Raw genomic sequence first — 14,526 nt, 5'->3', positions numbered from 1 at the left:
AAAATCTTCTTCTTTTTTTTTTTTTTTAGCAAAAACTAAATTGGAGCCCACAATGTTCAGAACACTTAGAAACAAGGGAAAATAGCATATCTTGCAACGTGAAGTAACATGGATTAAAGTACTGAGTTAAATGAACTCAAAGGGGTTTTGAGGCATAAGAGAACACATGGGCACTGCCACCTCCCTGTTGGCCCAACCAGCTGGTCCTTTGGGGCATATTGATATGGACACTGATATAGAGAGGATCTCTCTTTTCATCTGAGATCATGGGCACTGAAGAGAATGTATACCTGAGACTGCTGTGGCCATCTTTGCCACCACAGAGAGCATGAAGACCACACACAATAAATATTATTTCTCAAACCATAATTACTAGAAAAGTGATCGCACACTTGGATGTCCTGGCAGTGTCAAATTGCTACAAACATTTCTAAAAGTTTACTCTTAAGTTCTTTAGTACTTATGTTATTGCAGACAGATACTTCTCAGACTAGCACTGGCCAACAAACCGTACTTTAGGTAACACTGCTGTAAAGCAAAGTTAAGAGATAGGGAGACAGGTTGCTAATGATAGTTTGAGAACTTGGATCCAGCCATGTTCAAAGTAAAAACAACCATGAATTTTCTCATATTAGTTGCTCTGCTTTGGTCTAGTTGGATTTCTGCTAATGCAAATGGAAGAAGTCTTGACTAATGCACAGGGTTGGGATGGTGTTCCTCCATCCTCCGAACCCCCTGGTTGGCATTATTAATCCATCATATTCTTTCCCACCACACTCAGGCACAGTTTCAGAGTCTTTCTAAACACAATATTCAATGCAACCTTCAGTCAATAACCAGAGTTTGAAAAGACATTGAAATCGACCTGTTATTCCTAAAGCCCCCCTCCTGAGAGTTCACATTTAGTAAGCCCTCGCTGTTGGCTTTGATGTGACTCAAGTTTGACAAAGGAGATCATTGCTTTTAGTGGAAATTTTCCTAGGTTTTGCTTCTTGTGCAGCCAGAAGCTACATAAAATCCAACAGTGATTTCAACTCTTACCTGTCTCAAATCGTACACACTTAAGATAATAGAGATAACAGACAAGATGATGATGGCCACCGAGTACTCTATGTAACCTTGAGACAGCCACAAAGTTAGGGTAAAGGCTTGGAACACATAGAATGGATTTAAGACCTGCAGATACAAAAATTGCATTTGAGTTACTTGTATGAACCTAAGTAGCAGTTAAGATGATGTCATTTCTTTATAGAGCGTCAGTATTTTTCTCATTTTTTACAATATAAAATAACCTCTTATATTTAAGAAATTCACCTAGAACTCCATTAATTTGGTTGGAGACAATGTCAAGCCCAAAGAATGTGATAAGGTGGAAGCAAACTTATTTTAAACACTCAGAGCCATGCCCACAAATTGATCATTTTTAGGTGCTTTGGATTAAAAAAAATATTTTATCAATAACAAAATTCCCACAATTTATCTTTTTAAAGTGATTCACCCAGAATTGGGGAGAAATGTGATTTAGTCTTTTTTTTTTGGTCAGTTTAGAAGAATTTAATTGTAGGCTTCTTTTGGCATGTAATCACACACTGCCAATTTAATCAAGTTGTGCAATGAAAATGAAAAATTCTACTTTCATCAGGTCATTTAAAAATAACATATTCTTCCTGTCCCAGGTCTTATAGCAAGCTCCTCTGTGAGTCAGTCAGGGCAGCGTGGCCCTTCCCTTGAACATGGAGAGATACCAAAGTGAAATAAATGTCTTGAGCAAGGCTGCAGTAAAAATTGTGGGCAGACTGTATTCTTAGCTCCAACCCTGGTCATCCATGCATGCATTTTTTGGTTTCTTGAGAATATCTTCAACTTTTTAGATTCCCTCAACTTTCCCCATTTAAGAGCTGCTGACTCCATTATTAATAATTACAGTAAAGAGGGCAAACCCGCAGAAGCTAGAGAAGGGTCTTGTGATGTACACACTTAGCATGAATTTAAGAGCCCATCTGAGCAAAGCAAGGGTTTTATTCTCAAGGAAGTGCCCTCTATGATTATGAGTTAGATAAAATAATGGCTAAAGTCAACGTCGTTCCTTTTGAACCGCCGACCTTTTGGTTAGCAGCCAAACTCTTAACCACTGTGCCACCAGGGCTCCTTTCTTAGCTTTACTTTCTGTAATTCTGTAATATATTAACGAAAATGAATGGACATCATCTTAAGGGTTTCTTAAACTCTCAGATATACTTTGCACATAAAAAAATCTTGTTCCTTAATGTTTCTTGTTATTTCCATCATTACACACTTTACTTACAAATTATAGCTCTTCTGTTTGCTTGGCATAAGATGCTCTAATTGTAGATTATGCAGCAATGATCGTACGATTTGAGTTTATATGAACCCATAGAAAATTGATAAATACTTCTTGTAGAAGAAACAACACCATCATAATTAATTTAGTTCCCTTAGTCAAGGTTATTTTGAAATCAAATATGAAGAAGTAGTTTTATTTGTTTTTTTTTCTCCTAAAGGCCTAGTAAATAAGTGCTAGAAAATATAATGCTCCTTCCAAAATAAAACAAATTGACACCTGGGAGAATCTTTTGAAACTTGAAAATGTACTTGAATAAGAAGTTAAAATGGCAGCCTCTTCTCTGCTCCAAATGCAGAGCAATGGTAGATATAAAACAATAATATGGAAAATATACGCTCATACTCAAAAACCATCTTCATGGATTAGAAGTAACATAGAAACACACAGCACTGAGTAGAGACTAACATAAGCCTATGGAGCTCCAGATAAGGACTAGAAGGTGACACCAGGGATCCAATTCTATGGAGAATGGAGATAGAAAGTGGCCCACACATGGCAGGGGACAGAACCCAGACTTCTGTGCAAAGTGGGAATCATGGCAGGCTTCCCTGCTCCTGAGTAGAGGCTGAGAAAATTCACAAGTGGTTCACTGGTGGAGCGTGGAATGGAAGAGAACTGAGTTCATGGTGCAATTGGGGGCTGGACCAAACCCTAAGCTAGGTCAGGGCCTGCAAATGGACCACTCCAGAGGGACAAGAGCCCACACATCCAAAACAGGTTCTGGTTCTGAATCGGGGACACCATGGGGGCCAGCGGGAGGCAGATGCAGAGACGGCAAAGAGGGGGAGTGAATGAGCACAGGAAAACAGGGAATAGGATGGGAGAAAAAGTCCTATTTAAGGTAAATTTATGGGGGGGAGGGGCCCTTTAAAACACAAGGAGAACATTGTAACTAAGGGAGATATCACACCTGAGAAGACGGAATTAACAGAGCAAGATGAAAAAAGAGCACAATAACTAAATTTAAAGTTCTCCAGAAGATTATAGAAGTAATAACACGGCCCAACCCCTATCACCACAGTTACCACCAAAAACTTCAGAGAGCTAAACAAAATAAACGAACAGGAGATTATGAAACAGGACTCCGTCCTTCACCTTGGGAAAGGATTTTAAAGAGGATTTGAATTTAAAACAAGTGGTTATTGAAAAGGGCCAGTTGGATATCCTAGAATAAAAACAATATATAAAAAATATATATATATATTCATTGAAATAAAATTGATACGCTTCAGTGGACAGGAAACCAGGAAAAGCAGAGATCACAGTCAAGGAGAGGAGAAACAGATGGAGGCTGCAGGAAACACAGGTTTCATTCCCATGAAGTATTTGTGGGCTGCTTTAGATTCCCCTGATATTCAAGAAATAAAAAGTAAGGAGAAGGGATTATTTTTGTCAGAAAGGAAAGAAAATGGTTACCTGTTTAACAAGCAGCTTCCATATGGGCTGGATTTCAACCTCAATGGCATTGGGTCCACAGACTAGTCTTCTGTAGGAGATTGGTCATCCATTAGTGCCACACCTACAAGCTCACTCATAAGTGAGTACAGGCCAAACTAACCAGAAGTCTTTTCTCTACCCTTTAGGGGTCTTGCGGCTTCAATTAAACGGTAATAGTAAATACATTTGAAGCAGAATCTTAAACTACTAACACTTTTTTAAAATGAAAGTCAGTGCTTGCTAGAAAAAGTTGTTTTTCTGGTTAAAAGAATTTCGTAAGTACAGGATAACTCAAGGAGTCAAAGTGAAGTTGACAAGTCATTTTGAGATGAATTTTTAAGAAGATAATTAGATTATACTCTAAGAGCATCTAAAAAGATACATATATGAAAATGTTGGTAGGCTTCTCAGGCATTCTAGATTGCTCTTGATGTTAAGAGACCATGTCTATGTTGTCTTGGCATCTCCAGTACCTAGGAGAGGCCCTTAGTAAATGAACTGAATCAATACATGGAAACAAGCCAATGAAATAGAAGATGATATATAGTCTAGATGGCTAATGCCTGGTAAATCCAGACGTGTACACTATCTTAAGAAGTCCTCATATTTTTATAGTATTTTAAAATTTACAAAGTTCTTACAAAAAAAGATTCTCTCATTTAATCCTCAGAATAATCCAAAGGAAAGGGCTATTGTCCCCATTTTATCAGTGGGAGAGGTTATTCAGCATGGTCAAGTGTTTGGCTAAAGGTGCACACATCTAACACCGACCTGACCCATTGCCGTAGAGTCGATTCCGACTCATAGTGACCCTATAGCAACAGAGTAGAACTGTTCCAGAGAGTTTCCAAGGAGTGCCTGGTGAATTTGAACTGCCAACCTTTTGGTTAGCAGCCACAGTACTTGACTACTAGGCCACCAGGGTTTCCCATCTAACATTCAACCCACAACAACCAACCCACTGCCGACTAGTTGATTCTGACTCATAGCGACCTTGTAGGCCAGAGTAGAACTGCCATAAAAAGTTTCCAAGGAGCATCTGGTGGATTCAAACTGCCAACCTTTTGGTTAGCATCCGTAGCACTTAACCACTATGCCACCAGGGTTTCCCATCTAGCATTAAACCAAACCAAACCCAGTGCTGTCGAGTCGATTCCGACTCATAGCAACCCTACAGTCATGATAACATAACTTGTAAGCACAGATGACAGTCACACCATCCTTATGAGTTTTCATATCACCATCTCTGTTGTAGTGAAAACTGAAGTTCAAAATCTATCAATTTATTCACGAAATAATTGCTGGGGGTGTGTTGCGTGTGAAGCCCTTTCAATTCCAGATGGTGAAGACAAGAGTGGGGTTTCTCAAGAAAGCAGGAGAAGCATGCTGATCAGCTTTTTCAAACTAACATAACCCCCTCAATTTTTACCCACTGTTTCCACTCTGATCAGCTTCCATAAAAAAATATGGGTCCCTGAAATGGAGGGAGACATGTTAATTTTCCAGATAGTTAATGCCAAGCCAGGGGATTTAGGCATGGCCCACTTCCAGGAATTTGGAATTTTTAGTGAGCAGATGTATAAAGCTTGAAGAAGTTTCCAGTTGATTCTGCCACTCAACACCTCACCCTGCCTCATAAAGGGAAGGAGACCTAAGATATTTATGGATCCATAGACTATGGCACCCAACTCCTGAGATTTGGGTGTAGGCGCAGCGGTTAAGAACTATGACTGCTAACCAAAAGGTCAACAGTTTGAGTCCTTGGAAACCCTATGGGGCAGTTCTACTCTGTCTTATAGGGTCATTATGTGTTGAAATTGACTTGACGGGAATGGTTTTTGTTTTGTTTTGTTTTTTTAAATAGTATAATGAGTGGGTTGGAGCCCTCCCCTTAAAAAAAAAACAAGATTGGCATGTGTTAGACACTGCTTTCTGGGGGAAAATCTCTATTTTAGCACTGCTTGAACCTTCCTCTGTACTTTAACAACATGTATGCAAAAAAGCTCCATTTTACAAATGCAAATACAAATAAAAACTGTCTTCACGTTATTCCTCATCTGTGACCTGCCCGTTTCTTTTATTTCCTAAAGAGCATATTTCCAGATAGCCTTGGGGAAAGGGGGTGCTTGCAGGATTTAATGCCCCATTTTTTGAGGAAGTGCCCTGAGTGTTCCCAGGCAGAAGGATCCAGAGAGGAGAAGACCAAGGGGAGGAGGGCAGGAAATCCCAGAGCAGCATCTCTCCAAGGAAGTTCAGGACTAAGACTTGTTAGTAACTTCATAGGGTTTTGCTCTGAAATGAGGCATTGGTGTAAGTGATTTTATACTTTCAGTGGACCCAGACTCATAGAACTGTGGCTCTGATAAACCCAATCTATTAAACAAATGCACAATACCTAGAATAGGCAAATGTACAGAGATCAGAGGAAGCACTGAGTTTCTGCTTATGGTAATGGACAACTTGGCTACCGATGTTGGTGAAGGTTACACAACAGACTGATAGAACTGGTGTCACTGTGTACATGAAAAAAATGTTGAATTGGAAAATGTTGTGTTAGCCATATTTTTACAACAATAAAAAAGAGAACGTTGATAGTAATTGTTAATTTCACTTCAATTAAATTCCCTACGCATTGTATTTTAAAGAAAAAAAAATAAAACTGTAATTTTTAAGTAGTTTTTTAACTTCTAAATGAAAGCTCAGAGTTGAGACAATCTTCCTGGCTGTTGTGGTGTCCATGGGAACTCTGTATGTCAGAGTAGAACTGTACTCCATACGGTTGTTTTTTTGGGGCGGGGGGGAAGTGTGTGAGTGCGTGCTTTAGATGAAAGTTTAGAGCTCAAGTTAATTTCTCATTCAAAAATTTATACCCATATTGTTTTGTGACATTAGTTGCCATCCCCACAATGTGACAGCACACTTCCCCTTTCCACCCCGGGTTCCCTGTGTCCATTTGAGCAGTTCCTGTCCCTTCCTGCCTTCTCATTCTGCTTTTGGACAGGAGTTACCCATTTGGTCTTGTGTATCTGATTGTTCCTAGTTTCTCAAAGAATGAGCCAAATGCCCTCTTCTCTCCTCTGACCACTTCTTCTCTTACTTCTTTCAGAAGAGCTGATCTGGTTACACAGTAGTTACCATTGGGCTGCTTTTTAAGAGAGGAGCTTTCAAAGTAGATGAAGGTGAAGGTATAAAAGCGGGCTTTCTTTTCTGACCTTTGCTTTCCCAAGACCTGAGGAGTAAGAGTAGGGTCTCATAGTAGCCCCAACCTCGCTCTCATTCCCACCTCCTTCTCCGTTCTTCCTTCTCTCCCTTCAGATGGACTTTTGCCATCTTGTAACTGTTGATAGAAAACCTACCCTTCCTTAATGCCTGCCACTGGATTCCTTTCCCCTGGGACTGACAAGCATGGCTTTTCCTCCATGGTGTGGCAAATGCTGAGACTAACATTAGCCCTTCAGTGGTACACTGGGGCTGATTCTGAGCACCTTGACCCAAGTCCACGTCCAAAGATGTCACTTTGGTAGCTTGAAATCAGCCATGGTAGAAGTATTCCCACCGTGGAAATCGAAAAACTCTACAAATCAAAGTTTTTTTTATTTGTTTGGGTTTTTTCTTCCAGAGAGCTGGGTTACCAGCAAACCGATTGGTCTGGAGCTAATCGCCATGAAGGGGTGTCGGCTTCACTCTGCTACCAGAAGCAGGGTGGCCTGAGTGAAAAGGTTTGCAGAGATGCTCAACTTAAAAATTGTCCTAATAGGAAGACGAATTGGGTGCAGATGAGGGAGGTTTGGTTTTACCCTCAGGCCCTATTTTTGAAAAATGAGAGATATACCTCAAGTGCCTATGGACCTTTCTCAGGGAGGAACTAAGATGGAAAATTGAATTCAGTTCATGGAGGAGTGAAGATAGGAGCAGGGGACATCCTGGGATGATTTATGAACTCTTATCTTGATGCTTGTCTAATAATTTCTGTACAGGGTGAAGTTATCTCTCTTGATGTCCTGATTTGCATTTTACTACTAAAAAGTAAAAGCTATGTGAAGCCATACATTTTCCTTCTTTGCTTGGCTGCTAGGGAGTGCACAGAATAAGTCTGCATTTAGACTCTGCCACTTGGTATCATCAGAAATTCTCACACGTCTCCCTCGCTTTATTTCTGATATCGTGCCTTTGTTTTTATTTCAAGCAACTTTAAATCCATCCAAGATGCGATATCACTCAACCAATCGATGAATCACATTTGACTTAAAAAATGAAAAAGTCTTGAAGGACAACACTCAATACATGGAAGGTCAGCTCATTTGGACTGGACCAAAAGCAAAGAAGTTTCCAGGATAAAATGAATGCTTCAAAGGTCAACGGAGCAAGGGCGGGGGTCTGGGGACCATGGTTTGAGGGGACTTCTAAGTCAATTGGCAAAATAATTCTATTATGAAAACATTCTGCATTCCACTTTGAAATGTGGCATCTGGGGTCTTAAATGCTAACAAGCGGCCATCTAAGATGCATCAATTGGTCTCAACCCACCTGGAGTAAAGGAAAATGAAGAACACCAAGGTCACACGACAACTAAGAGCCCAAGAGACAGAAAGGGCCACATGAACCAGAGACCTACATCATCCTGAGACCAGAAGAACTAGTTGGTGCCCGGCCACAATCGATGACTGCCCTCACAGGGAGCACAACAGAGAACTCCTGAGGGAGCGGGAGATCAGTGGGATGCAGACCCCAAATTCTCATAAAAAGACCAGACTTAATGGTCTGACTGAGACTAGAGGAATCCCAGCGGCCATGGTCCCCAGACCTTCTGTTGGCACAGGACAGGAACCATCCCCGAAGACAACTCATCAGACATGAAAGGGACTGGTCAGTGGTTGGGAGAGAGATGCTGATGAAGAGTGAGCTAATTATATCAGGTGGACACTTGAGATTGTGTTGGCAACTCTTGTCTGGAGGGGGGATGGGAGGATAGAGAGAGAGGGAAGCTGGCAAAATTGTCACGAAAGGAGAGACTGAAAGGGCTGACTCAATAGGGGGAGAGCAAGTGGGAGTACGGAGTAAGATGTATGTAAACTTATATGTGACAGACTGATTGGATTTGTAAACGTTCACTTGAAGCTTAATAAAAGTTAATTAAAAAAAAAAGTAAAAAGAGAAAAAAAAAATGAAAAAGTCTTGCCTTTACATGTTAAAAATGAAGAGAGAAAAAGTTCCACATTCTTCCTACTCTCTTCTCCCATTCTAAGTATGCAAGCCCATAAAACAAAATATGCTTATGTCTGTAAGTAGATTATCATCTCTCTTCTTTGTCTTTGCGAAACTCTACTCTTTGTCTTGCTTTTTAGATTGTCAACTTCTTTATTGCGTGTGCCAGATTTAAATTTAATTATGTATGACGTTTATTAAAGCTTGACACTTGATAAATCGCAACAAACATGAGGTTACAACACTGATAGGAAATCCTTTCCTTGGAAATGTTTTCCTGGGTAGGGTATATCTACATCGATCAACGAGATTTCTTACGCCTTACATCAATCCTTTAAACCTCTTGTGCTAATGTTATTGAACCGATATGTTTTTAATGACTTGGAAAACTTTTGGTATTTCAATGTATTGTTACATTTGAAATCTTATAGAATGATGCCATTTCTAAGGCATTTCACAATATCATCATAGTCTAGATACTCAGTTCATTTTTCATAGTGTCCAGGCAGAGGGAAAACTTAAGAACAACAGATCGGTAATTCTTAAACTTGGTGTGCATAAGAATTAGGGAGGGTGCTTGCTGAAAATGCAGCTTTCCGTCCCTCCCCACTAACCCTAGTTCATTCCTACTAAGAATTCAGGGGATAGAGCCCAAGAATCTGTATTTTAAGCTACAAGATGGCTTCTTAGCTTGAGAATTGGTCAGTATTTGTGGCTGAGTACAGAGAAAGTTAGGCATACAATGCCCCTAAACATGGCAAGAAATGAAGGTGGTTAGTTAAGTTTCTGGGGAAGACACCCAGTGGATTCCTTTTGGATCTATCAGAAGGAAGTGAGATTTAAAAAATGGCTGAGGGAAGCAAGGATTCTAGATTACCGTAAGTAAATAAATAGCATAAGCATTTCTTAATCTATGTGCATGTTGGGCCATTACCCTTTATCTCTCCCACTAGACAGTGAGTGTCTCTGGGACAATGAGTGAGAAGTATTTATCTTTTGATTTCCAGTGCCTTGCAGAGCACCTGTCATATTAGAGGCATTCAGTTAATAGACCAATGATGCATTCATTTATTCACAAATATTTATTGAGCTCCTACCATGAAGCAGGCACTGTTCTAGGCACTGCAGATACAGTGGTGAATAACACAACTAGCTGAACAAGCAAAATTCTCATTTCCTAGGCTGTTTCTCCATTTTTTTTTTTTTTTTAAATAGCACAATACAATCATAATATTGTCTTTGGGTCTCTCAGAGGACTTTGAGGATTAAGAGGCTAATGTTTCTGGAATGACTCAAGACTTTTTGAGGAAAGAGTAAAAAAGATAACACAGAGAAGACTTTTATATGGGCCTGAGAGAAAAGATCAAGTTTTATTTGATTACATTGCTTTTTTAAACTTTTCTCTTTAATAAGTGTGCTTAAGAGAACAATTTAGAATCTCTCTCTGATAAATGCACTGGAATTAGACCAAGTTGATGAAGCATTATGCCGGTAATTCACCGATCATAAGCTATTTGATACTTCATTTTCCACTGACAGTTTGAGAGTTCTACAAAGCCTACCTGACTTCTTGCTCTTCACTGGTCAGACCCAATCCAAACGTATGATGGATGTCATAGCAGGAGTTACTGTCTTCCAGCAACCTAGGATATGGTCAGGACAGAAACCACACTTAAGCTGATGGCACACAATAAATCAGTGCTCTCTACCCACCCCCTCAATCACACACATGCACACATCCTGGTGAAGTTGTGAGAAAAAGTTGGACTTACCCAACTTTTTGAAACTGCTTCTCCAAATTGTCCCAAACATATCTGATTTTCTGCACTTGGATACATCGTAGCTGCAATTACAAACATAGTAGAACAGACGATATTCACAAGGGAAAGTTGATCAAGGAAGGTGAGGGTCGTTTAAAGCAGGACCCCATGTGGTCTCACTTTCCTCTGTGCATAGTTACAATTCCTAGTCTGACAGGGTGATATTTAGAATTTTCATCCAATAAACACTTGTATTATTCTTCCTCTGCAAAAACCGGCCATAACATTACACTCTTAATTTCACTTACTTTTAACTCTGGCTTCAATATGGCTTTGTTTATGACAGAGTGACGGTCAGCCACCAGGGGGTCTCCTGGGTTCTTGCTTATAGGAAACTTCAATGTGGATAAGTAAAGACAGATCACCTTCTTCCTTATATATCTTTGAAATTCATCCTGGAAAGATAATCAAGCCCATGACATTCTCAAATGTTATTCAATAAAGAATTCAGTCAAGCCAACACCTATCAAATGCTATACCAGTGGCTCCTAAAGTTGGGGGCTTCAGAGAAGAGCATCAGTGTCACCTGGGAACATGCTAGATGTGCAGACTCTTGGGCTCTACCCTAGACCTACTGAGCTAGAAACTTTTGGGGGCGTGGGGGACAAGTTTGTGTTTTAACAAACCTTCCAGGTGATTCTGATTTGCACTAATATTTGAGAACCACTGGGCTAGACAAGAAACCCTGGTAGCGCAGTGGTTAAGAGCTCATATACTAACTAAAAGGTTGGCAGTTCAAATCTATCAGCCACTCCTTGGAAACCCTATGGACCAGCCCTACTCTGACCCTACTCATAGGGTCGTTATGAGTTAGAACTAACTCGATGGCAGTGGGTTTGGCTTTTTTTTTTTTTTCTTTTTTTGGTGCTAGACAAAGAGAAAGATATGTTTTATAGTAAAGCTGTATATCCAGAAAATGATTTCTGGCTATTTTAAAAAGGCATCTAAAAACAAAGCAAAACAAAAACAGTTGCCCTCGAGTTAAGTCTGACTCATGGTGACCCCAAGTGTGTCAGAGTAGAACCGTGATCCATAGGGTTTTCAATGGCTGATTTTTTGGAAGTAGATCACCTTTCTTTCAAGGTGCCTCTGGCTGGACTCCAACTTTTTGGTTCGCAGCCCAGCAAATTAACCATTTGCACCACCTAGGGCCATCTAGCTGTAAAGTACCTAATTTCCCCTAAAGTATGTATTTTTGAAAAGTTTGAATGATTAGCCTAGTGTTAGACCTCTAAGAGGTGTCATCATGACAGCCGCTGCTCAGGTAATTGCTAAGAGCATGGCATGGTAGAAATCTCCCCAAGCTGATATAGAAGTTTCCTATAATCTTGGATCACCAAGCAAGTAGCCAAATTCTCCCTGCAATCTGTTTCCCATCTCTTTTATTTGGGTCTGGGGGAACACTTTAAATAGAGGAAGATCTAACTTTTGAAATGTGGGCCAGTCACTAGTTGTGGTACAGATACATCCCAGAAGACACGTTCATGGCATTTGAAATTGATAACAGAGGGGCACCCACCGTTGTCCTCAGCAAAACAGTGTCTGCTTCCTGCAAAGGGCATGGGATGCAATTGGTCCACACCCTCCACTGTGGCCTCCAGAAGAACACCAGCCAAAGGACCCCGCAGGTCAGCACTGATGCTATAAAGCAGAGGGCACTCCGTAGAGTGTGACTTCGGTACCCAAACACCTCCTGGAGCGAAAGTAAAAAATCATTCTGGTTTTCTTCATTTCACATAAACAGATGATGATTTTGTTCCCAGAAACACACACTTTTGATACAGTGTGTCGGTTGGAAGAGAAATCTGGTTGCAGCTGGTTGAATCAGGTCTACTGCTTGCCGATACAATAAAAAAGAAAGATTCATTTTACTGCCTGGCATAGGGAATGACAACACTAGAAAGGGAGAACAAGTGATGGGCAGACCCACTGCTTCTATATACTCTTTTATAAAAGTCACCTCAAATTTTTACAAAATACCTGTGTTTTGGGCCAGATTTATTTTCCATAAAATCAAAAGCAAACCCATTGCCGTCGAGGTGGTTCCAACTCGTAGCGACCTATAGGACACAGTAGAACTGCCCCATAGAGTTTCCAGGGAGCACCTGATGGATTATTTTCCACAGGTGTAGTATTTTTTTTTTTAACTGTTTTCACATGAATTTATTAGAGAAAAATGTTGAGAATAGGACAGGTATGGTCTACAAACATGCCTCTAGCTTTATTCACATTCAGCTTTGTTTTATAATAACATGACTGAGAATGATTAGAAATATGAATAAAGGTAATATTTTCTAAAAAAAGTAGGATGTTATAAATAAAGGAATTGACCAGGGAGATGAAAGACTTTCAGAAGACAGATTACGGGTATTTACGTTAAGAGAAGCATGCTGAAACATTTGTATTTTCAGTAGTGGGTTAGTTAATATTCATCACAATTTGAATAAAGACTTGAGATGTGGTTTTAGAAAAAAATAAAAAAGCCAAAGAAAAATTTCTAGTTCCCGTCCTTTACAATGAAGTGGCCCAGCATTTTTTTTTTTCAACAAACTAGATTTGTAAATATATTTTGAAGACCCCAACAATGGATGCTGATTATGAATGAAGCTGTACGATACTGTTACAATAGGTTCTGCTGATGGTGGCTCTGTTTTGTTCTATGACTCCAAACTCCCGTGTCCAGATCACAAAGCTGTAATGTTAAGAAAATAGTTTTTTACTGAGTTTCTATAGCACTTCCAATGATGGAATCTCCTGCATTTTATGCCAGTTTGGTTCATGTTAAAGCAACTCTCTTGGCTTAATTCTTTGGACAGTTTTCATCTTCAATATGATCATTAAATTTTTTTTCTAATAAAGAGCACTCTGTTGCAGATCAATATTATAGTAACAGTTGTTGAAACTCATCATAAAATGTACTGGAAAAGGCACACACAGGCTAAAGAAGCAGAAAACATGTTTGAGTTGCCGCTCTACTAGTTACCAGCTACGTGACCTTACCAAAAAAAAAAAAAAACCTGTTGTCATCAGGTCAGTTCTGACTCATAGCGACCCTACAGGACAGAGGAGAGCTGCCTCATAGGGTTTTCATGAAGTGGCTAAGGAGTTTGAACTACTAACCTTTTCGTTAGCAGCGAAGCTCTTAACCACTGAGGCACCATGTGACCTTAGGTAAATTATTTCACCTCTAGGGAGCCCCAGTTTATTCCTCTACAAAACAGAATTACAGGGGAGTTATGCTCAAACGACATAAAGTCTGCTTAAGCACTTTGTAAAGTAATTACAATTACAAGAGCTCCTTTCCACTTCTTCTCAACATCGTCACTCACGTGGGGAAAATGTCCGTTAAATTTGGTGACACAGCTGCTGTGAGATTATTCCAGGTAAGTTTTACATGTAACTTAGAAACATGTGTTTCCTCTGCTTTTAAGCATCTTTTCAGTTGGGTGTCATCTCTCTCTTCTATCGTCTGTCTGTTTCTATGAATTTGTTTTGGTTTTATTTGAATATTTGAGTTTTATTAGCTCCAAATAAAATACACATGCCAGGTTACATATTTATCATAAACATGTGCTCTTTTACTAAGTTATTTACAGAAGCTATTGCCAAAGCTCACATGTACACAGAATAGAAACAGAAATCATCTTTGAAGAGCTTTCACTAAATGATAAAACAAGCAGGGAAAAAAAAAAAAAAACA

At 39.7% G+C, this 14,526-nt stretch overlaps 1 protein-coding gene across 1 annotated transcript in view; it reads right to left on the bottom strand.

Moving 5' to 3' along the window:
* The window catches only part of ATP13A5 (ATPase 13A5), a 131,190-nt gene that overhangs the window by 101,159 nt on the left and 15,505 nt on the right, over positions 1 to 14,526 (bottom strand). The window contains exons 2-7 of the mRNA XM_049880208.1: positions 12,347 to 12,520; positions 11,076 to 11,222; positions 10,780 to 10,850; positions 10,570 to 10,650; positions 3,782 to 3,851; positions 1,042 to 1,176 (exon numbers count right to left, since the gene is read on the bottom strand). Coding sequence (XP_049736165.1) covers positions 1,042 to 1,176; positions 3,782 to 3,851; positions 10,570 to 10,650; positions 10,780 to 10,850; positions 11,076 to 11,222; positions 12,347 to 12,520 — 678 coding nt within the window. The remainder of the gene's footprint in view (positions 1 to 1,041; positions 1,177 to 3,781; positions 3,852 to 10,569; positions 10,651 to 10,779; positions 10,851 to 11,075; positions 11,223 to 12,346; positions 12,521 to 14,526) is intronic.

Source organism: Elephas maximus, chromosome 1, assembly GCF_024166365.1.
Source record: "Elephas maximus indicus isolate mEleMax1 chromosome 1, mEleMax1 primary haplotype, whole genome shotgun sequence".
Taxonomy (NCBI): domain Eukaryota; kingdom Metazoa; phylum Chordata; class Mammalia; order Proboscidea; family Elephantidae; genus Elephas; species Elephas maximus.
The sequence above is the reverse complement of the archived record's forward strand: the minus strand, read 5'-3'. Positions and strand labels throughout refer to the sequence as shown.